Below are 21,596 nucleotides of genomic sequence, written 5' to 3' on the forward strand. Positions count from 1 at the left end.
AGACGGTAGACGGTAACGGTTAGATCGTTCCCGTGCCCTCAGTTAAAATGGCGACCGTGGTTGCTTCGTTAGCTTCACAGACTTGGAATCGGCGCCGAGGAGACGTCCTGCGTCCGGCCGCAGAGCGAGTCGGGAAACGATTTTAAACGGACGAGGCGGCTGAACGCCAATTTGCCGCTTTTCAAAGGCGGGATTTCCGAGCTGGCGTTGGCCTCTGAGGGCTCAAGTGGTGAGGGGCGAGGTGGAACACACTGTCCCTTGCCCTTTCTCTCCGCGGGCTGAAGCAGACTCCTTGTGAGCGAGGGTCGCGGCGCTGGTGGTTGAGGCAGCGGATATATCCCTTCCGGCTTGAAGTGCCGGGATGGGCTGGCGTCTTTGGGAGCGGAGGTCTTCTTGCTTGGCTCGTTGGCGTCCGTCTTGAAGCGTCTTGTGGTGGAGCTTGAGGGAATTTGGGAGAGCCGGAGGTTCCTCTGGACTTTCCCTTTGCTGTCATTTTGGCGGCTTTTTTACTTCGAGGGATTTCAGTTTCGATGTAGTTTTGGATCCCGGCTTGAAGAATGATTCGTGAAGGGAATGGGTGACAGCGTCATCACGGCATTTTATTGGTAAGATACTTTGTTATTGGTTCAGTCATGGTAGTAAACTTTGTGTTTTGCCCTGTCGTGTGGTCGTTACCTCATCTCTGAATCATTGACCTGTCTTGTGGTGAGCAGAGCGAGCTTGGATTTGGTAATACATTGGTGTTGGGGCGATTGGACTTAGGTGTTAGTGGCAGGGTACAAAGATGATTTAAGTAAGGGTTCATTTCTTCACAGACTTAACCACAGGAAAAACAAGACCTTTCTTCACCTTCTTCTCCTACCGATTACACATGCATAATGCATTTTGCATCCAACCTTAGAGGGCTATTAGATTTTGGAAAGACCGTTTGTCCATGGATCTTGGGGTAAGAACTAAAGCAGTAATGAGTGAACCCGAATAGGGTCATTTACTATGGTCAGATAAGGTAGTGCCTTGAAGCCTAGACAGGGAGTTCTGACTCCATTTATTTAGGTGTGTGGTAATTGTTACGGGATCTCAAGCAAGGTAATGACAAGGTAAGAGAGGTGTCTATGGAAAAACTAGTCTTGGGTTGGGGAAAGGGGCTTGGGTTGGGAATAAGTGGCTAAAATTACGATTGGAAGTGAAGGTGATTTGAGAGGGCTAATAAATATATTTTCAAGGAATATATCAGAATTTGATGGTAATTTGGATGTAAAACGAGTGAAGAGTAGAAGATGACTAAGGTATATTTTAATGAGCAGGGAGAAAAATGAGAAGGAAGAGTTGGAATTCTTATGGAGAAACAGGCTAGTTGGAGAGGAAAGATTGGTCCTGGAATAATGTTTAGCTTTGAACTTAATGAGTTCGAGGACACAAGTTCAGTGTTTTACAGGAAATTGGAAATGCAGATGCAAAAGTATGGCACTAGAGGAGTCGTATTTGAATGAGTGTTTCCTTATGGAGAACAAGTGATTTCAGAGTTTGGGGAGACACCAGCTTTTGCAACTGGAGGAAGCAAGTTCAATTCCATTCAGTTCAGTCGCTCAGTCGTGTCCGACTCTTTGCGACCCCATGAATCACAGCACGCCAGGCCTCCCTGTCCATCACCAACTCCTGGAGTTCACTCAAACTCATGTCCATCGAGTCAGTGATGCCATCCAGCCATCTCATTCTCTATCGTCCCCTTCTCCTCCTGCCCCCAGTCCCTCCCAGCATCAGTCTTTTCCAGTGAGTCAACTCTTCGCGAGAGGTGGCCAAAGTATTGGAGCTTCAGCTTTAGCATCAGTCCTTCCAATGAACACCTAGGACCGATTTCCTTTAGAATGGACTGGTTGGATCTCCTCGCAGTCCAAGGGACTCTCAAGAGTCTTCTCCAATACCACAGTTCAAAAGCATCAATTCTTCAGCACTCAGCTTTCTTCACAGTCCAACTCTCACATCCATACATGACCACTGGAAAAACCATAGCCTTGACTAGACGGACCATTGTTGGCAAAGTAGTGTCTCTGCTTTTTAATATACTATCTAGGTTGGTCATAACTTTTCTTCCAAGGAGTAAGCGTCTTTTAATTTCATGGATGGAGCCCAAAAAAATAAAGTCTGACACTGTTTCCACTGTTTCCCCATCTATTTCCCATGAAGTGATGGGACCAGACGCCATGATCTTAGTTTTCTGAATGTTGAGCTTCAAGCCAACTTTTTCAATCTCCTCTTTCACTTTCATCAAGAGACTTTTTAGTTTCTCTTCACTTTCTACAATAAGGGTGGTGTCATCTGCATATCTGAGGTTATTGATATTTCTCCCAGCAATCTTGATTCCAGCTTGTGCTTCTTCCAGCCCAGCATTCCTCATGATGTACTCTGCATATAAGTTAAATAAGCATGATGAAAATATAGAACCTTGACGTACTCCTTTTCCCATGTGGAACCAGTCTGTTGTTCCATGTCCAGTTCTAACTGTTGCTTCTTGACCTGCATACAGGTTTCTCAAGAGGCAGGTCAGGTGGTCTGGTATTCCCATCTCTTTTAGAATTTTCCACACTTTATTATGATCCACACAATCAAGTGTTTTGGCATAGTCAATGAAGCAGAAATAGATGTTTTTCTGGAACTCTCTTGCTTTTTCCATGATCCAGTGGATGGTTTCAGTTTGAACTCTGGTTCCTCTGCTTTTTCTAAAACCAGCTTGAACATCTGGAAGTTCATGGTTCGAGTAAGGCTGAAGCCTGGCTTGGAGAATTTTGAGCATGACTTTATTAGCGTGTGAGATGAGTGCAATTGTGCGGTAGTTTGAGCATTCTTTGGCATTGCCTTTCTTTGGGATTGGGATGAAGACTGACCTTTTCCAGTCCTGTAGCCACTGCTGAGTTTTCCAAATTTGCTGGCATATTGAGTGCAGCACTTTCACAGCATCATCTTTCAGGATTTGAAATAGCTCATCTGGAATTCCATCACCTCCACTAGCTTTGTTCGTAGTGATGCTTTCTAAGGCCCACTTGACTTCACATTGCAAGATGTCTGGCTCTAGGTCAGTGATCACACCATCGTGATTATCTTGGTCGTGAAGATCTTTTTTGTACAGTTCTTCTGTGTATTCTTGCCACCTCTTCTTAATATCTTCTGCTTCTGTTAGGTCCACACCATTTCTGTCCTTTATCGAGCCCATCTTTGCATGAAATGTTCCCTTGGTATCTCTAATTTTCTTGAAGAGATTCTAGTCTTTCCTGTTCTGTTATTTTCGTCTATTTTTTGCATTGATCACTGAGGAAGGCTTTCTTATCTCTCCTTGCTATTCTTTGGAACTCTGCATTTAGATGCTTACATCTTTCCTTTTCTCCTTTGCTTTTCGCTTCTCTTCTTTTCACAGCTATTTGTAAGGCCTCCTCAGACAGCCATTGTGCTTTTTTGCATTTCTTTTCCATGGGAATGGCCTTGGTCCCTGCCTCCTACTGTACAATGTCATGAACCTCCATCCATAGTTCATCAGGCACTCTATCCATCAGATCTAGTCCCTTAAATCTATTTCTCACTTCCACTGTATAATCATGAGGGATTTGATTTAGGTCATATCTGAATGGTCTAGTGGTTTTCCCTACTTTCTTCAATTTCAGTCTGAATTTGGCAATAAGGAGTTCATGATCTGAGCCACAGTCAGCTCCTGGTCTTGTTTTTGCTAACTGTGTACAGCTTCTCCATCTTTGGCTACGAAGATTATAATCAGCATGATTTTAGTGTTGACCATCTGGTGATGTCCATGTGTAGAGTCTTCTCTTGTGTTGTTGGAAGAGGATGTTAGCTATGACCAGTGCGTTCTTTTGACAAAACTCTATTAGCCTTTGCCCTGCTTCATTCCGTGCTCCAAGGCCAAATTTGCCTGTTACTCCAGGTGTTTCTTGACTTCCTACTTTTGCATTCCAGTCCCCTATAATGAAAAGGACATCTTTTTTGGGTGTTAGTTCTAAAAGGTCTTGTAGGTCTTCATAGAACCGTTCCACTTCAGCTTCTTCAGCGTTACTGGTTGGGGCATAGGCTTGGATTACTGTAATATTGGAAACGAACAGAGATCATTCTGTCGTTTTTGAGATTGCACCCAAGTACTGCATTTCGGACTCTTTTGTTGACCATGATGGCTACTCCATTTCTTCTAAGGGATTCCTACCCACAGTAGTAGATATAATGGTCATCTGAGTTAAATTCCCCCATTCCAGTCCATTTTAGTTCACTGATGCCTAGAATGTCTATGTTCACTTTTGCCATCTCCTGTTTGACCACTTCCAATTTGCCTTGATTCATGGACCTAACATTCCAGGTTCCTATGCAATATTGCTCTTTACACATCGGACCTTGCTTCTGTCACCAGTCACATCCACAACTGGGTATTGTTGTTGCTTTGGCTCCATCCCTTCATTCTTTCTGGAGTTATCTGTCCACTGATCCTCAGTAGCATACTGGGCACCTACCGACCTGGGGAACTCCTCATTCAGTATCCTGTCATTTTGCCTTTTGATACTGTTCATGGGGTTCTCAAGGCAAGTATACTGAAGTGGTTTGCCATTCCCTTCTCCAGTGGACCACATTCTGTCAGACCTTGCCACCATGACCCGCCCGTCTTGGGTGTCCCCACACGGCATGGCTTAGTTTCATTGAGTTAGATAAGGCTGTGGTGTGTGTGATCAGATCAGCTAGTTTTCTGTGATTATGATTTCAGTGTGTCTGCCCTCGCCCTCTTGCAATACCTACCGTCTTATTTGGGTTTCTGGCTCCAAAATCGCTGCGGATGCTGATTGCAGCCATGAAATTAAAAGACGCTTACTCCTTGGAAGGAAAGTTATGACCAACCTAGATAGCATATTAAAAAGCAGAGACATTACTTTGCCAACCAAGGTCTGTCTAGTCAAGGCTATGGTTTTTCCCGTGGTCATGTATGGATGTGAGAGTTGGACTCTGAAGAAAGCTGATCGCCGAAGAATTGATGCTTTTGAACTGTGGTGCTGCAGAAGACTCTTGAGAGTCCCTTGGACTGTGAGGAGGTCCAACCAGTCCATTCTAAAGGAGATCAATCCTGGGTGTTCATTGGAAGGACTGATGCTAAAGCTGAAACTGCAATACTTTGGCCACCTCATGCGACGAGTTGACTCACTGGAAAAGACTCTGATGCTGGGAGGGATTGGGGGCGGGAGGAGAAGGGGACGACAGAGAATGAGATGGCTGGATGGCATCACTGACTCGATGGACATGAGTTTGAGTGAACTCCGGGAGTTGGTAATGGACAGGGAGGCCTGGTGTGCTGTGATTCATGGGGTTGCAAAGAGTTGGACACGACTGAGTGACTGAACTGAACTGAACTACCTTGGTCGTGGGGTAACTCTTCACAGCTGCTCCAGCAAAGTGCAGCTGCTGCACCTTACCTTGGACGAGGGGTATCTCCTCACGGCCGCCCCTCCTGACCTTGAACGTGGAGTAGCTCCTCTCGGCCTTCTGTGCCCATGCATCCACCACCACTTAGACTTGGGGTTGTTCCTCTCTGCCGCTGCCCCTGACTTCGGGCGTGGGGTAGCTCCTTTCAGCTACCGCCCTTGTCCTAGGGCATGGGGTAGCTCCACTCAGCCGCTGCCCGTGACCTCGGAGTTGAGGAGAAATAGTTGAGTGTTTGAAAAGAACAAGATAGCAGAAAGTTTAGAGGAATAAGATGAGCAAACTTGATGACCCAATAATTGTCCATGATTTTCACAAAAACATTGTTGACAGTCTTCAAAGGGCAGTGGTAATCTTCAAATTGCAGTGTCTTTATAGTGATAGATACATAAGAGTTTGCTGAAGTTATCTAGTAAAATATTTGTTAGTAAGTGGAGGCAATAGTTGTATACCACATTTCCGGGAAAGTGGTCTCGAAAGGAATGAGATGAATAGCTTTTAAACAAAAAATTTTTAGTGTTAGGAATATGAGAATATGCTCAGCAGTGGAAGAAAAGTATCCTGTGGAGTAGAGATAAGAGATGATGGAGGTTTGAAATAAACATGGAAGATTGTGCCTAAGGGGGATGTGAAGGATTATGGAGATCGAGAATATCAGTTGATGGATTGACTTTAGAAAGCAAGTAAAAGGACTTCTTTCCTTATAGTTGGAAGGAAGAATATTAGGACAGTAAAATGTTGAATCAAAATATATTTTTAACCTCTTTAATTATCAGGCAAGGCAGAAATACTCATTGTTGAGTATGGAGTGAGAAAATAAAATATATATAAATAATTTTCTGATCTTTAATGCATGGATTTTGCTATTTCACATTACTGTAGTATGTTTTCTCAAAACCAATCCTTTAAGCTAGTAGTCTTTCTCTCATTTTTGTTCAGTTGCTAAGCTGTATCTGACTCTGCCACCTTGTGGACTACAGCATGCCAGGCTCCTCTGCCCTTCACTGTCTCCTGGAGTTTGCTCAGATTCATGTCCATTGTGTCAGTGATGCTATCTAACCATCTCATCCTCTGCCACCCCTTTCTCCATTAGCCTTCAATCTTTCCCAGCATTGGGGTCTTTTCCGTTGAGTTGACTCTTTGCATCAGGTGGCCAGAATATTGGAGTTTCAGCTTCAGGATCGTTCTTCCAATGAATATTCAGGGTTGATTTGCTTTAAGGTTGACCCTTTTGATCTCCCTGCAGTCCAAGGGACTCTCAAAGTCTTCTCCAGCACCACAGTTCGAAAACATTAATTCTTTGGCACTCAGCCTTCTTTATGGTCCAACTCTCACATCTGTACATTACTACTTAAAACATAGCTTTCACTAAACGGACTTTTGTTGGCCAAGTGATGTCTCTGCTTTTTAATACACTGTCTAGGTTTAATATACTTCGTCTAAAGAGCAAGTGTCTTTTAATTTCACGTTTGTAGTCACCATCCGCAATGGTTTTGGAATCCAAGAAATCTGTCACTGCTTTCACTTTTTACCCTTCTATTTGCCATGAAGTGATGGGACCAGATACCATGATCTTAGTTTTTGAATGTTGAGTTTTAAGCCAGCTTTTTTCACTCTGCTCTTTCACCCTCATTAAGATAAGAGACTTTTAAATTCCCTTTCACTTTTTGCCATTAGAGTGGTATCATCTGCATATCTGAGATTGTTGATATTTCTCCAGGTAATCTTGTTTCCAGCTTGGGATTCATCCAGCCTGGCATTTCCCATGATGTACTCTGCATAGAATTTAAATAAGCAGGGTGACAATATACAGCCTTGTTGTACTCCTTTCCTAATTTTGAACCCGTCCTTTGTTCCATGTCTTGTTCTAATTGTTGCTTCTTGACCCACATACTGGTTTCTCAGGAGACAGGTAAGGTGTTCTCGTGTTCCCATCTTTTTTAAGAATTTTCCACAGTTTGTTGTGATCCACACAAAGGCTTTAGCCTAGTCAGTGATACAGAAGTAGATGTTTTTCTGGAATTCCCTTGCTTTCTCTTGATCAGTGAATGTTGGCAATTTGATCTGTTGTTCCTCTGCCTTCATGTACTGTTGAAACCTAGCTCGAAGGATTTTGATATCATCTTACTAGCATGTGAAATGAGTGCAATTGTACGGTAGTTTGAACATTCTTTGGCATTGCCCTTCTTTAGGATTGGAATGAAAACTGACCTTTTCCAGGCCTGTGGCCACTGCTGAGTTTTCCAAATTTGCTGACATATTGAGTGCAGCACTGTAAAAGCATCATTTTAAGGCTTTGAAATAACTCAGCTGGAATTCCATCACCTTCTCTAACTTTATAATAATGCTTCCTAAGGCCCTCATGACTTCACACTCCAGAATGTCTGGCTCTAGGTGAGTTAACACACGATTGTGGTTATCCGGGATCATTAAGACCTTTTTTGTATAGTTCTTCTGTGTTTTCTTGCCACTACCTCTTAATCTCTTCTGCTTCTGTTAGGTCCTTGCTGTTTCCGTCCTTTATCATGCCCATCCTTATGTGAAATGTTCCCTTGGTATCTCCAGTTTTCTCTCACCTGGATAGACTTTAATGTTTTTTTTGAATTTATAGCATTTCTCTTTTAAGAGGAGTCAAATTTAGTCGGGCTTGTTTTGTCTTGAAATTGATGCCTAATGAAAAGCGGCGTGAAACAAGGAGGTAAGAGCACCTACTCTGGTGTTAAGACTGTCTGCATTTAAACTCTGGCTTTTGCATCTTTAACTGCATGGCTTTGGCAAGTTACTTAATTTCTTTGTCTTTCCATCTGACAGCTGGGAATATAATCACTCACCTCATAGGATTGTTAAAGGGTTTAGGAAAGTACCTGGCACATGCTAAATACTCAATAAATGTTAGCAATTATTCCAAATAACAAATTTGAAAAAGAAAACATTCTCTGTAAGTGATATTGATTGAATTCCTGTTTGAATAGAAAATTCAGCATTTAAATAGAATTTAAAGCTGGACTGCTTTACAGTAGCTGCTATTTAAATTGTATGGTATATGATCTTACTCTGGGCATTATCTGAGCTTTGAGAACTATGTATTTAATTTATGTATGGGGTTTTGTGCAAGATAATAGAGTGTGTCATACTTTGACCTGATGAAATTTAAATATAGTAATAAAAACTCTTATGAAAAAAAATTTTAAAAGGGTAACCATGCCAGTTGTAGTTTAGTTGCTAAGAGTCCAACTCTTGTGGCCCCATGGACTATAGGACACCAGGCTCCATGGGATTATCCAGGCAAGAATACTGGAGTAGGGTGCTGTATACTCCTTCGTGGGATTTTCCTGACCCTCATCTCTTGCATTAGTAGGTGGATTCTTTACCACTAGACACCAGGGAAGCACAACTGTGCCAGTACTTGGGTATAATTTTTAAAACTTTTAAATCTAACTCCTTTCAATTTCAGGGTTCTATGAAATACTTCTGTTCAATTAAACCAATACTTCCTTAACAAAGAATATTCAGCATTACAGTAGGGTAATTATACAAGAGAAATATAAAGAGCACAGTTTCAAAGTAGTTTAGTCTTACTGGGGAAAGAGGAAATGCACACCAAAAAAATAATACAAGGAAGTAAATGAATTTGGGCCAAAATTAGTGGTTTAGACTAGGAGCTATATGGGCTGGTTTAGTCACTAAGTCGTGTCCGACTCACTGTGACTCCAAGGACTGTAGCCCACCAGGCTTTTCTGTCCATGGGATTTCCCAGAAAAGAGTACTGAAGTGGGTTGCCATTTCCTTGTCCAGAGGGTCTTCCTGATCCAGGGATCAAACCTGTGTCTCCTACAATGGCAAATGGATTCTTGACCACTGAGCCAACGGGAATGGGCTGGTGTATTGTTAATCTCCAAAGACTTAGCAGAATATCCTTGAGGGATTTGTTAGACTCATCTAGAGGGCTTTGGGGCTTTTTCAAAATATTTACCCCTGGGACCTCATTCTATACGCACTTGTACACTGCTTCCAGGAATGAGCCACTGATATAGACACAGACAGAAGTGTGTAACATAGGTCTTCTGGTGGGGGGGAATGGTTAATAAAACCATGCTATTTGAAAGGAGATTGAATTCAAGCATAGTCTTAGTGGAGATGGAATGGAAAAAGAACACTTGAGATAGGGAATATAGTTGATAGGCAGACACATGAAGATGAGAATGTGTTTATGTCCAGGAGAAGGGTAAGAACAAGCTGAATTATGAAATAAAGAGTACCCAGCAGAAGAGGAGAATTTATCTCACCACTGCAAAGTGTTTGTACAGGTAACTAATAGTAAAGTGTCATTTCTTTTTGTTTGTTTTGTTTTTTCATTATTTTAAAAGTGCCATTTCTGAAAAATGGATTGCCCTCAGATATGGAATGCTCAGTTGTGGTAATAAGACCTGGTTAAGGAAGTAGCTTTGGGAATGAATGGGGAAACCTAGGAAGAAAAAACGCAAAAGAATATGCTTAATGACTGTATGTTAAAAAGTAGAAGTGGGAGACTACTTAAATTTAAATTAACTTAGAAAGTTGACAGGAATTTGAAAATGGACCAACTGGCTTTTAGAAGGAGGAGAATGGAAGGAGTTGAGTTTAGTTTTGAACGTACTGTGTTTGAGGTATCGGTAAGATGTTCATGAAGAGAGCCTGTTAGCCAATGAGAAATACAGGACTTGGTTATAAAGCCAAAACTTGAGGCAGAGAGAGGGAGGGAAGAGAAAGAATTCCTTTACAGTAGGGAGAAGAATCAGTGAAACTACAAGCATGAATTAACTTCTTAGTGTTTGGAATTCTGGTTTTATTTCTTTTTATGCAGACCATGGATTCTTATGATGCATCAAAATTGACTCCTAGACAAGATGCTTCCTCAAGGCTTAAAGATTTCTTTATAGGCGCCACCCCTCTGCAGAAACGATTAGAATCAGTCAGGAAGCAGACTTCATTTATCCCAACTCCACCGCGAAGGAAAATCCCCCAGGGTTCACAACTGCAGGTATGTTTTTTGTGTTCCTTCCTGTTACCAGTAACTGAGAATGTCTGTGAACAAAACATTTAAATTTTTGTTACTATTTATTATATATATATATATTATAAATATTTGTTACTAAAAGATACTTTAGTATCTTCTTACTCCCTCAATAAGTGAGAAATGGTTAAAACAGTTATTTGTACTATCAGTGCCATATGTTTTTTAACTTCCTTTAATTTGGAATGTTTCCACAATATTTCTCTTTTGTGACACTGACAGTTTTGAGGAATATGTTTCCTCCTCTTCCTTTTTTAAATAGAATGTCCCTCATTTTGTATTGGGTACTGGAGTGGGTTGCCAAGCCCTCCACCAGGGGATCTTCCCAGTCCAGGGATGGAACCCAGGTCTCCTGCATTGTAGGCGGATTCTTTACCGTCTGCACCACCAGGGGAGCAACACAAAATGAGGAATATTGTATTTGTCTTGATGTTTTCTCAAGATTAGACTGAAGTTATGTATCGCTAACTGGAATATTGTATAGTGCTGTTGTGTCATTTTTTGGGGAATAACACCTGATAGCACATAGGTGATGTTAATTTTGATCACACTGTTAGAAAGTGTTGCCCCAAAATTATTGTTTTATTTCCCTTGCAACTAAAAAGCAGTCTGTGGAGAGACACTTTACGATAATACATAAGTCTTGTGCCTTGTCAAAATTTCACCTTAAACTTAACATCTCTTATCCATTGATGTTTTTTGCCTGATCCTATTTTTAAAAATTATTTATTTTAGTTTTTATTTATGTTTTAATTTTTTCAGTCTTATTGGTTATCTTTTTAAAATCAGTATTTATTGGAGTATAAATTGGAGTATAAAATTGCTTTACAACATTGTGTTAGTTTCTGTTGTATAGCAAAGTGAATCAGCTATATATATACATATGTCCCCTCTTTTTTTGGATTTCCTTCTCATTTAGGTCTCTACAGAGCATTGAGTAGAGTTGCCTAATTCCATCTTTATTGTGATGGTTGCAAAATAATGGTTTTCCATCTCTATTTGCTCCGTATTTTCCAGCTAGCTTTTGGTATTATATTTTAGGCCCTTTTCATTTCTATTCCATTTATTTATCCATTTATCAGTATGGATTCATTAAAGCTTATTTATTTATTATTTTAAATTTATTTTTTTCTTGGGGTATAATTGCTTTACAATGTTGTTAGTTTCTGCTGTACAACAAAGTGAATCAGCTATGTGTGTGTGTATATATATATGTATCTCCACTCCCTCTCGGACCTCTCTCTACCCCATCCCACCCATCTAGGTCACCACAGAGCACTGAGCTGAGCTCCCTGTGCTACATAGTAGGTTCCCACTAGGAATCTCTTTTATACATGGTAGTGCACATATGTCAGTCCCAGTCTCCCAGTTCATCCCAGCTCCCGCTCCCCGCCATGTCCACATGTTCTTTCCCTACATCTGCATCTCTATTCCTGTCCTGCATATAGCATCTGTACCATTTTTCCAGATTCCACATATTCGTTAATATACGATATATTTTTTTTCCCTTCTGATTTACTTTGGTCTGATTTACTTCAGTCTGTATGATAGATGCTAGGTCCATCCATGTCTACAGATGACCTGATTTCTTTTTAATGGCTGAATAATATTCCATTGTATATATGTACTACATCTTTATTCATTTGTCAGTGGACATTTAGGTTGCTTCCATGTCCTGACTGTTGTGAACTGTGCTGCAGTGAACATTGGGTCTTTTTGAATTATGGTTTTCTCAGGATATATGCCCAGGAATGGGATTGCTGGGTCAGATGGTAGTTCTATGTTTAGTTTTTTTAAGGAATCTCTACTGTTCTGCATAGTGGTTGTATCAATTTACATTCCCACCAATAGTGCAAGAGGGTTCCCTTTTCTCCATACCCTCTCCAGCATTTATTTATTTATTTATTTTTAACAACTGATTATCAGTTTATTAAAAAGTTTGATTTAGGCATCAGCAGTGGTGACTTCCACCTCGACTCTTGGCTTAATACTGACAGAAGTGATCTGCTTGACAATCTCACAGGGACTGTGCAGGTCAGTGAGTCACTTTTGGATCCTCATCTGGAATTGATCCCAAGTCTTAGAACCTTCACCACAAGAAGTTTTCCTTGTAGTTATTCTTAGAGTCTTGGTAGGCATCTGAAGAGGTCCTTTCACTTTGAGATTCTTTTCCTTCACGCCTCTGATCAGGTAGGCACATTCCTTCTCTCGAGACTTTAGGCTGTGACTGGTGAGGGTAATCCTAATCCAGTGAATGGCCACCTATGGCTCCACAGGAATCTTGCTGGTACCTTTAAAGGCCATGGCTGTGGTGCGGCTTCCTGACCGACCTGTTTGTCCACAAGAGCAAACAGTGGTGAATCATGAGCAGGGGCAGGTGGCAAGGGCTCCACTGCAGTGGCAACCATGTCTTCCTCAAAGACTCAACCTGTGATACTTAGAGACTTTTTTGATGATGACTATTCTGACCAGTGTGAGGTGATATCTCATCGTAGTTTTGTTCTGCATTTCTCTAATAATTAGTGATACTGAGCATCTTTTTATTGTCTCTTGGCCATCTGTATATCTTTGGAGAAATGTCTATTTAGGTCTTCTGCCCATTTTTGATTGGGTTTTTTAATTTTAATATTGATCTTCATGAACTGTTTGTATATTTTGGAGATTAATCCCATGTCAGTTGCTTTGTTTGCAAATATTTTCTCCTGTTCTGAGGGTTGTCTTTTCGTCTCATTTATGGTTGCCTTTTCTATGCAAAAGCTTTTTAAGTTTAATTGGTCCCATTTGTTTATTTTTGTTTTTATTTTAATTATTCCAGGAGGTGGATCAAAAAAGATCTTGATCTGATTTATGTCAGAGAGTTCTTGCTGTGTTTTCCCCTTTGTGATTGATCTTACATTTAGGTCTTTAATCCATTTTGAGTTTATTTTTGTGTATGGTGTTAGGGAGTATTCTGATTTCATTCTTATGAATTCCTGTTTTTTTTTTTAATTTTTCTAATTCCTTACTAAATTATTTTGGTGTTTATATTGTCCCAGATTTGTCTAGTGGCAATATGCTGTTTTGATCATTCATTAAAGGACATAATTTGTAATTTTACTGAAGCATGAAATAAAGCCCTAGTGAATACAGGTTTGATGGATGCTTCTGAGTCACTTAGCAGAAAGTCTGACCAATCAGTCACCCACACCCTCCTTATAACTTTGTTTTCTTTTCTCTGTTGTAGGTCTAGTATCTTTTGGGGTATAGGAAAATTTTTGCTTCTTTATGAAAGCTTCCTTAAAAATTCCTAGTCCTGGTAATGAAAGTGATAGCTTTTAACCAGAAAACAGAGATTGTATATAAATTCAAGAATGGAATGTCTGGTTCAGTGTTTCCTTTTCTCTATGTGATACAAATAATTTTGCTAAATCTTTTTTTGGTTGCACCAATGGGCTTGTGGGATCGTAGTTCACTAACCAGAGGTTGAACCTGGGCCCCTGCAGTGAGAGCACCAAGTTCTAACCACTGGACTGCCAGGGAGTCTCCCCCCAACCTTTTTTGCCCCAAATCTTTTGATAGTATTAAGAAAAAAGTTTTATGACTTTTCCATTAGTACTTCAGTCAGGACAGATATTTTTGTCAAGTGGACAACTGTGTTGAAAGTTCTAAAAGAGGTGGAGCTGTGAGACTATATATCGGGAAGTATGGATTCTACAGAAAATTTCAATTCAGGATAAAACTAGGAGCTTGTATGGGGGTGTATGTGAAGACCCTCAACAATGCCCTAGGGCCAGTACAAATGAACTATTTTGTTTTTGATGGTACCTGTGATTCCAAAAATATAGACAAGTACATAATGTCAGATAATAAATGCTATGGGGAAAAAAAAAAAAACATGTTAAGGAGATACAGAGTGACAAAGTTGGAATGGATACAGGTGCAGCTTTAGATAGGGTACCCTCTTGAGTGACATTCAGGCAGAGAAAGGAAAGGACCATGTCCTATAAACACTCTGGGAAGAACATCAAAAAGGGAGGGCACAGCAGATGCAAAAGTCTGTTCAAAGATCTTCAAAGAGTCCTACAAACTCAGTTTGACTGGAATGCGAAGATCGGGTACCCAGTAATAGATCTGTATTAAATACTTAAAATACTGTGATTAAGTTCTTAGTTTCCAAATTCTTTTAAAAAAAATTTTTAAATTTATTTATAACTGCACAAGCACAGGGGCTTAGTTGCCCTTGGCATGTGGAATCTTCCCAGACTGAACTGGTATCCACTGTATTGCAAGGCAGGTTCTCAGCCACTGGGCCACCAGGGAAGTCCCTAATGTTTCCTTATTCTCTGACTTCTTTTGTCTTGATTTTTTTTAGGAAGATGTTGATCCTCAAAAGTTTGCATTCCTTCTGCATAAACAATGGACTTTATATAGTTTAACTCCCTTATATAAATTCTCCTATACTAATTTCAAAGAGTACTCTAAACTTCTGAATGCATTTATTGCTGCTGAAAAGCAGAAAGGACTTGCTGTGGAAGTGGGAGATGACTTCAACATCAAAGTGATTTTCTCTACTCTCATGGGAGTGAAAGGAACACAAAGAGATCCTGAAGCATTTCTTGTCCAGGTATATCGTGAAAGCCGTACTTGCTTCCTAGGAGAAAGGAATGTGCATTCTTTTGGTTTAGAAATTGTACTATATTCTTAACTGTTTTTAAAATTCTGAAGTGTGTGATTTATAACCTATGTTATATCTTATTTGCTATAATTTGATGAAATTATAGCAATTAGATTTTTCCTTTTACAATATAACCATTTTTCTTTTAAGAAAAATATTTAAGTATAAACAAAGTTAAAAACCACAGGAGAACATTTTGGTATACATCTATTTGGCCGTAGGCAATCTGAATAGACCTAGGCCTACTAAAGAAATGGAGTCAATAATTAATAACCTTCCAAAATAGAAAGCAACAGGTCTGGATGGGTTCACTGGTGAATTCCACCCAACATTTAGAGAAGAGGTTATACCAGTTTCCTACAAGCTTTTTCAGAGGCTAAAAGCAGAGGGAATACTTCCTAAGGGGAAGGCCAGTATTACCCTAATACCAAAACTAGGCAAAGACATTGTAAGAAAACTGCAGACTCCATCATGAACCTAGATACGTCTGTTTGGCTATTTGTATCTATTAAAATCGTGATCATATTGTCCATACTTTTGCAATATGATTATGGCTTTTTTTAAACTAATAATCTGCACTGTAACTAGTTGACTCCTGTCATTTTGAGTAACTAAATGTAAATTTTGTATTTTTGTAAGTTTATCTGTATATTTCTATGGTTTTTACTGGGATTAAAATCCTAGAAGTAGATATATCATACCAGATTACTCTTAGAAATGTAACATTTTACATTCCTTCCTATATGTAATGTATAAAAGTAGTATGACTATCCTTTGTTGTATTAAAAAACCAGATTTATTTTATTATTTATGCCTGCTACTTCTGTTTCTGCTCAGTTAACTCATCTTAGTCATTGGTAAGTTCTGAAACAGTTGAAATTTTGTTTGTTTGATCAGGGGTCAGCAAACTATGACCTGAAGCCCAGATTAGCCTGCTGCTTGGCTTTGTAAGTTATGTTTTCTTGAAATAGATCCCCTTTCATTTGTTTCTGTAGTCTACTGTTGCTTTTGTGTTACAACAGTAGAGTTGAGTATTTGCTTCAGAGACCATATGGCTTACAAAGCCTAAAGTGTTTACTTTCTATCTGACCCTCTACAGAAACGGTTTGCTGACCCCTGGTATAGATCATAGTATTGGCAAGGATTTCAGGATTATTGGGATTAGGTTCAGGTGCATATAACAGAAAGTCTAAATAGCAGTGAATTAAAGATGATAGAGGTTTAGTTATCTTGCAAAAAAGTGTCCAGAGGTAAGCTTTTCAAGGCTGATAAATGCTTCATGAAATTATTAATAATCTAAGCTCCTTCTGTCTTCTCTATCATCCTTGGTGCGTGGCTTCCATGCTTATGGTCTCACTGTAATCTAAATTGACTCCTGGAGTTCTAAATATTATATGTAAGTTCAAGGCAAGGAGGAGGAGGAGGATGGGAAGAGCAGACAGGTTGCCTGCCACTGAGTAAATTTTGAATGAGACTTGCTGAGACCAACAGTAACTTCTGTTTACATCCCAGTTGGAAGGGAGACTAGAAATTTTTTTTAGTATTATTGTGGAAGGAAAAATAGATACTGGGTAGATAATTAGCAGTCTCTGTCAAGTAAAGCAGTTGATGCCTTAAGAAGTTATGTCATCAGGCAAGCAAATATTCTTGTAAGAAATAGAAATGACCTCTTGAATTCCTAGTGTAATATACTAATAGTTTTCAAATTAAATCTATTTCTTGACAGTTATAGAACTTTTAGATTATGAAAATATGATAGACATACTATATCTGGGCTTTAAAAGTATTTGAAAGTCTCTTTTAACTTTTTGAACAAGGAGGAGAATGGTCAAAGTAATTGTTTACATGATAGTCTCTAAAGGATATAATATAGGGCTGTGATCTTCACCTTGTCCTGGTTGAACTTAAATTAAAACTTCTATAACTATCTGGAAGGTATGTTTGTTAATATAATTTGCAGATTTGACGTTTGAGGGGTTAGTCAATCTACTGGAAAATATAATCAAGGTTCTAGAAGATCTGAATGGATTGGCACAGTGGGTCAAATTGAAAGAGATTAAAATTTTAATAGGTATACTTTTATTGCCTTAGTATAAATTGTGGGGGGTGGGGGATTTACTTATTAACAATGAAAATGAGTATGTAGGGCTAATTTATGTAACGTTTTCAACTAAAACCAGAAAACTACTGCTATCTAAGGTTAGATTCCGTTCCGTTCCGTCGCTCAGTCGCGTCCGACTCTTTGCGACCCCGTGGACTGTAGCCTAACCAGGCTTCTCCGTCCGTGGGATTCTCCAGGCAAGAATACTGGAGTGGGTTACCGTTTCCTTCTCCAGGGGATCTTCCCCACCCAGGGATCGAACCCGGGTCTCCCGCATTGGAGGCAGACGCATTAACCTCTGAGCCACCAGGGAAGCCCAAGGTTAGATTAGTAGGAGTATAATACAGGTTAAAGGTGTTAACAGTCCTGTAATCAGACGTTTTTGAAGTAATTATGTTCACTTACGAATGACTCCTGTGCCAAAGGTTTTCAGAGAAGTGTGTACAAATAGTGTGAGAACTTGAGCGTATGTCATAAGAAGAATGGTTGAAGAAACTGGAGATATTGACCTTGGCAGCATATGATAGAGACCATCAAATATTTGCAGGGCTTTTTCTGTAGAAGAGAGATTAGATCAGATTTGATCTATATGCATGTAAGGAAAAAAGTAGGACCAGTGGTTGGAAACTATGGGGTCTAACACACAAAAGAGCATTTTAAGTGGATAGACAGAGAGCTGCCTTAGGAAATAGTGACATCTTTCCCAAGCACATCTTTTCCAGCACATTGGATCTGGTGACCTTTTACCTTACAGTCCCTTCTCAGGTTGAGATTTTTTTTTTTCGGGATACTGTACCTGATTATACCTTATTGGTATTCCTTATTTTGCATTTGATTGCACCAAGATCTTGCCATATACCTTGTCCTAAACAGAGTATTAGGAGAAAGGTCAATTAACTTGAATAAACCCTAATAATGATTAGGGAGACAATTCTTTGTGTGGTTCTTGGCAGGTAATATTAATTCAACATATCTTCTTATTTTTAAATGTACTATACTAATTAATGCTGAGACGATGTAATTTAGGAGTAAATTACTTTTGTTTTTTGTTTTATTTATTTTTGGCTACGTTGCTGTACGAGGATCTTTGTTGCTATGTGAGGACTTTCTCTAGTTTTGGCGAGTTGGGGTTATTCTCTAGTTGGCAGTATGAGGGCTTTTCATTTTGTGGTTTCTCTTGTTGCAGAGCATGGGCTCTAGGGCACAGGTCCAGTGGTTGTGGCTCATGGGATTAGTTGCCCCAAGGCATGTGATATCTACCCTGGCCAGGGATCCAACCCCTGTCCTGTGCATTGGCAGGTGGATTCTTAACCACTGGACCACCAGGGAAGTCCAGAATAAATGTACTTTTGAATTTAATGAACCTGTTTTATTTTCCTTCTTAGATTCTGTCAAAATCTCAATTGCCATCTGAGCACAAAGAAGAGAAAGTGTTGTGGACTGGTTGGTTCTGCTGTATATTTGGAGACAGTCTTCTGGAGACTGTTTCAGAAGATTTCACCTGTCTACCCTTATTCCTTGCAAATGGTACAGAGACTAATACAGCTATAATTGGAACCTGGTTTCAGAAAACTTTTGACTGTTACTTCCGTCCCTTAGCAATCAATGCATTTAATCTTTCCTGGATGGCTGCTATGTGGACTGCATGCAAAATGGACCATTATATGGCCACTACTGAATTCCTTTGGTCTGTACCCTGTAGCCCTCATAGTCTGGACATTTCTTATGCCATACATCCAGAAGATGCAAAAGCTTTATGGGACAGTGTTCACAAAACACCTGGGGAAGTTACCCAGGAGGAAGTTGACTTGTTCATGGACTGCCTGTATTCACATTTCCATAGGCATTTCAAAATTCATTTATCAGCCACAAGACTGGTTCGTGTTTCAACATCTGTAGCTTCAGCACATACTGATGGAAAAATAAAGGTTAGTTTGAACAAATCTAGTTAAGTTATTTTTCCTTATTTTTGCATAGTTTTCAGAATGTATGGCAATTATATTTTCCACGTTGAAGAAATACTTTGGAATACACAGAGTTCAATTTCATGAAGTCCTTATATATTTTTAAATTTTACTTCCATATACTCAAATTCTATTAATAAGTATATTTTCAAACTATATAGTGTGTTCATATCCATCTGAATATGAGGGTGGCCCTGTTTTATCTGGACTATTCTAAGAACCTGTCTTAATGATGTAATACAGTACTTCTGGTTCCTAGGTTCAAATAATGCCATGATGATAGCTAACATTTGTCAAGCACTAACTGTGCCAAGCATTATTAAGCATTTTTATACATATTGTCCCATTTAGTTTTCACAACAACCTGCTTGCATAGGTTGTAAAGAGGAAATTGTGGCACAGAGCATAAGTAGGCTCCCTAAGGATCACACAGCTAGTAAGTGGAGTTGAAATTTAAACCCAGGCATCTGACTCAAAGACTTACATACTTTTAACTGCAACACTATACTGCCTCTCAGAAGTTTGAAATTAATGTGTTAACTAAGTTTCTATCTCTGGTTTGTTTCTACAAGTCATTTTTGGCATTGTGTATACCTTTGAGAGGTGGCCCTAGTGGTAAAGAACCCGCCTGCCAATGTAGGAGACATAAGAGATGTGGGTTCAATCTCTAGGTCAGGAATATCCCCTGGAGGAGGACATGGCAACCCACTCTAGAATTCTTGCCTGGAAAACCCCATGGACAGAGGAACCTGGCAGACTACAGTCCATCGGGTTGCAAAGAGTCAGACACAGCTGAAGCGTCTTAGCACGCACGTACATACCTTTGAGAAGGAAGCTATGAAACTCTTTCTAGAAAGTGGAGATATGTAAGTCCAAGGGGTTCATAGATACCTTTCCCCTACCACCCTCTCTTTAAGCAGGTAGGTAGCTAATCAGTGGAAGCCAGCATAAATAAGAGCCTTAATCTAATTCCTTCTAAGCACCATTGACTAATAGTTGCAAATTTATTAAAGTCAGGCATCTTTATTAAGTAGTCTGTTTAGCTTAGAATAATAGTAGTTTAGGTTCCTATTCATAGCTTAGCTTATAGATACAGAATTTAAAATAAACCTGGAATATTTATCAAATATCAAACTATATTATTATAATTAATTGTATTTTAATTTAAATGTCTTTTTTTCCCCAGATTTTGTGTCCTAAATACCTTATTGGAGTGCTGGCGTATTTGACAGAACTGGCAGTTTTTCAAATTGAGTGAGGTCTTTTGGGGACTATAAATTATGGATTAAATACCTTTTTCTCACTGACTGACTGCTTAATTGCTATACTGAGAGGAACTACAGGAGAAATGGGCATCTATCCATCGTTTTCCTCACAGTGCCTTGGAGTTACTCAGATGAAAGCCAAGAAGGATCTAGAAGAGCAAAGAAGGTGGTAGTGGATGAACCACAGCCAGGTGCCTGTGTAATAGTCATGATCATCTGGGATTCTAGTCTCTAGACTATGTGGAGTTGTTAATTTGTTGGCCATCTTCCTCACAGATATATGTTTATTATGTCAAACTTTTTAGGATTCAAATCAAATACCTCTAATACTAAATATTTCTGGTTTGCATCTTTAAAACCTTTAATCCCTATTTTTAAGCATTTTAGACTTGCATTCAGAGAGATTTTCTGTCTTCTACAGACATTTTCCTAGCATTGTTTTGCTGTGGACAACTGGCAATCAAAAGCCTCTCCAAAGGAAACTAAAGTTGCTGTCCTTTTTTAAGCCACTAATATGCTTCTGTTTTTAACTGTTTAATTCTTATTGCAACGTTGAATTAAATATTCAGTTTTAAAATGAAATCTTGTGTGTGTTTATCAGTGTCTTGATGACAAACCTTTATTTAATGTCCCAGGAATGGGAAGTTATAGGCTTTTTCTCTATAAAGGTTATACAATGGCTATGTGGAATCATACAAATCAGAGAGTTGAAAGACAGCTGTGAGTCTCTTTTGAGGGCATTGATTATTTCATGTAACTTTCATGTCCTTAGTTTTGTTTTAGCACAGTGCTTACTAAATATCTGTAGATTAAGTGAATTAATTTTAATCTATTCTTCCATTTTACAGATGAAAACTGCAAAATAATGCAACATAGACTTGCATAAGATGTTATGTCTAAAACTTCTCTTTACTCACTGAACAGAGGAACATTTTGTTTAACTTAAGAAAAAGTGTTTTTTAAAATCTTCTCGGAAGGAAAATAACTTTAATAGGCTGTGATTAAAAAGCAAAGACTAACTGCTGGAATGGGTTATTGTTTCATATATACTAGGAACAGGAGCGGAGAAGGCAATGGCAAGCCACTCCAGTACTCTTGCCTA

At 39.3% G+C, this 21,596-nt stretch overlaps 1 protein-coding gene and 1 pseudogene across 1 annotated transcript; one reads left to right on the top strand and one right to left on the bottom strand.

Annotated features, from left to right (window-relative positions):
• The first annotated feature begins 1 nt into the window (after position 1).
• On the top strand, positions 2 to 21,066 carry CENPL (centromere protein L). The gene is made up of 5 exons (XM_055419228.2): positions 2 to 605; positions 10,301 to 10,477; positions 14,862 to 15,113; positions 18,651 to 19,193; positions 20,416 to 21,066. Exons 2-5 carry the CDS (start codon positions 10,304 to 10,306, stop codon positions 20,485 to 20,487), a joined length of 1,041 nt encoding a protein of 346 aa, XP_055275203.1. The 5' UTR covers positions 2 to 605; positions 10,301 to 10,303; the 3' UTR covers positions 20,488 to 21,066.
• LOC148775117 (small ribosomal subunit protein uS10 pseudogene) lies at positions 12,455 to 12,814 on the bottom strand (annotated as a pseudogene).
• Positions 21,067 to 21,596: the final 530 nt, after the last annotated feature.

This window comes from Moschus berezovskii, chromosome 17 (assembly GCF_049115385.1).
Source record: "Moschus berezovskii isolate FMDL1 chromosome 17, NW_MosBer_1.0, whole genome shotgun sequence".
NCBI classification, from domain to species: Eukaryota; Metazoa; Chordata; class Mammalia; order Artiodactyla; family Moschidae; genus Moschus; species Moschus berezovskii.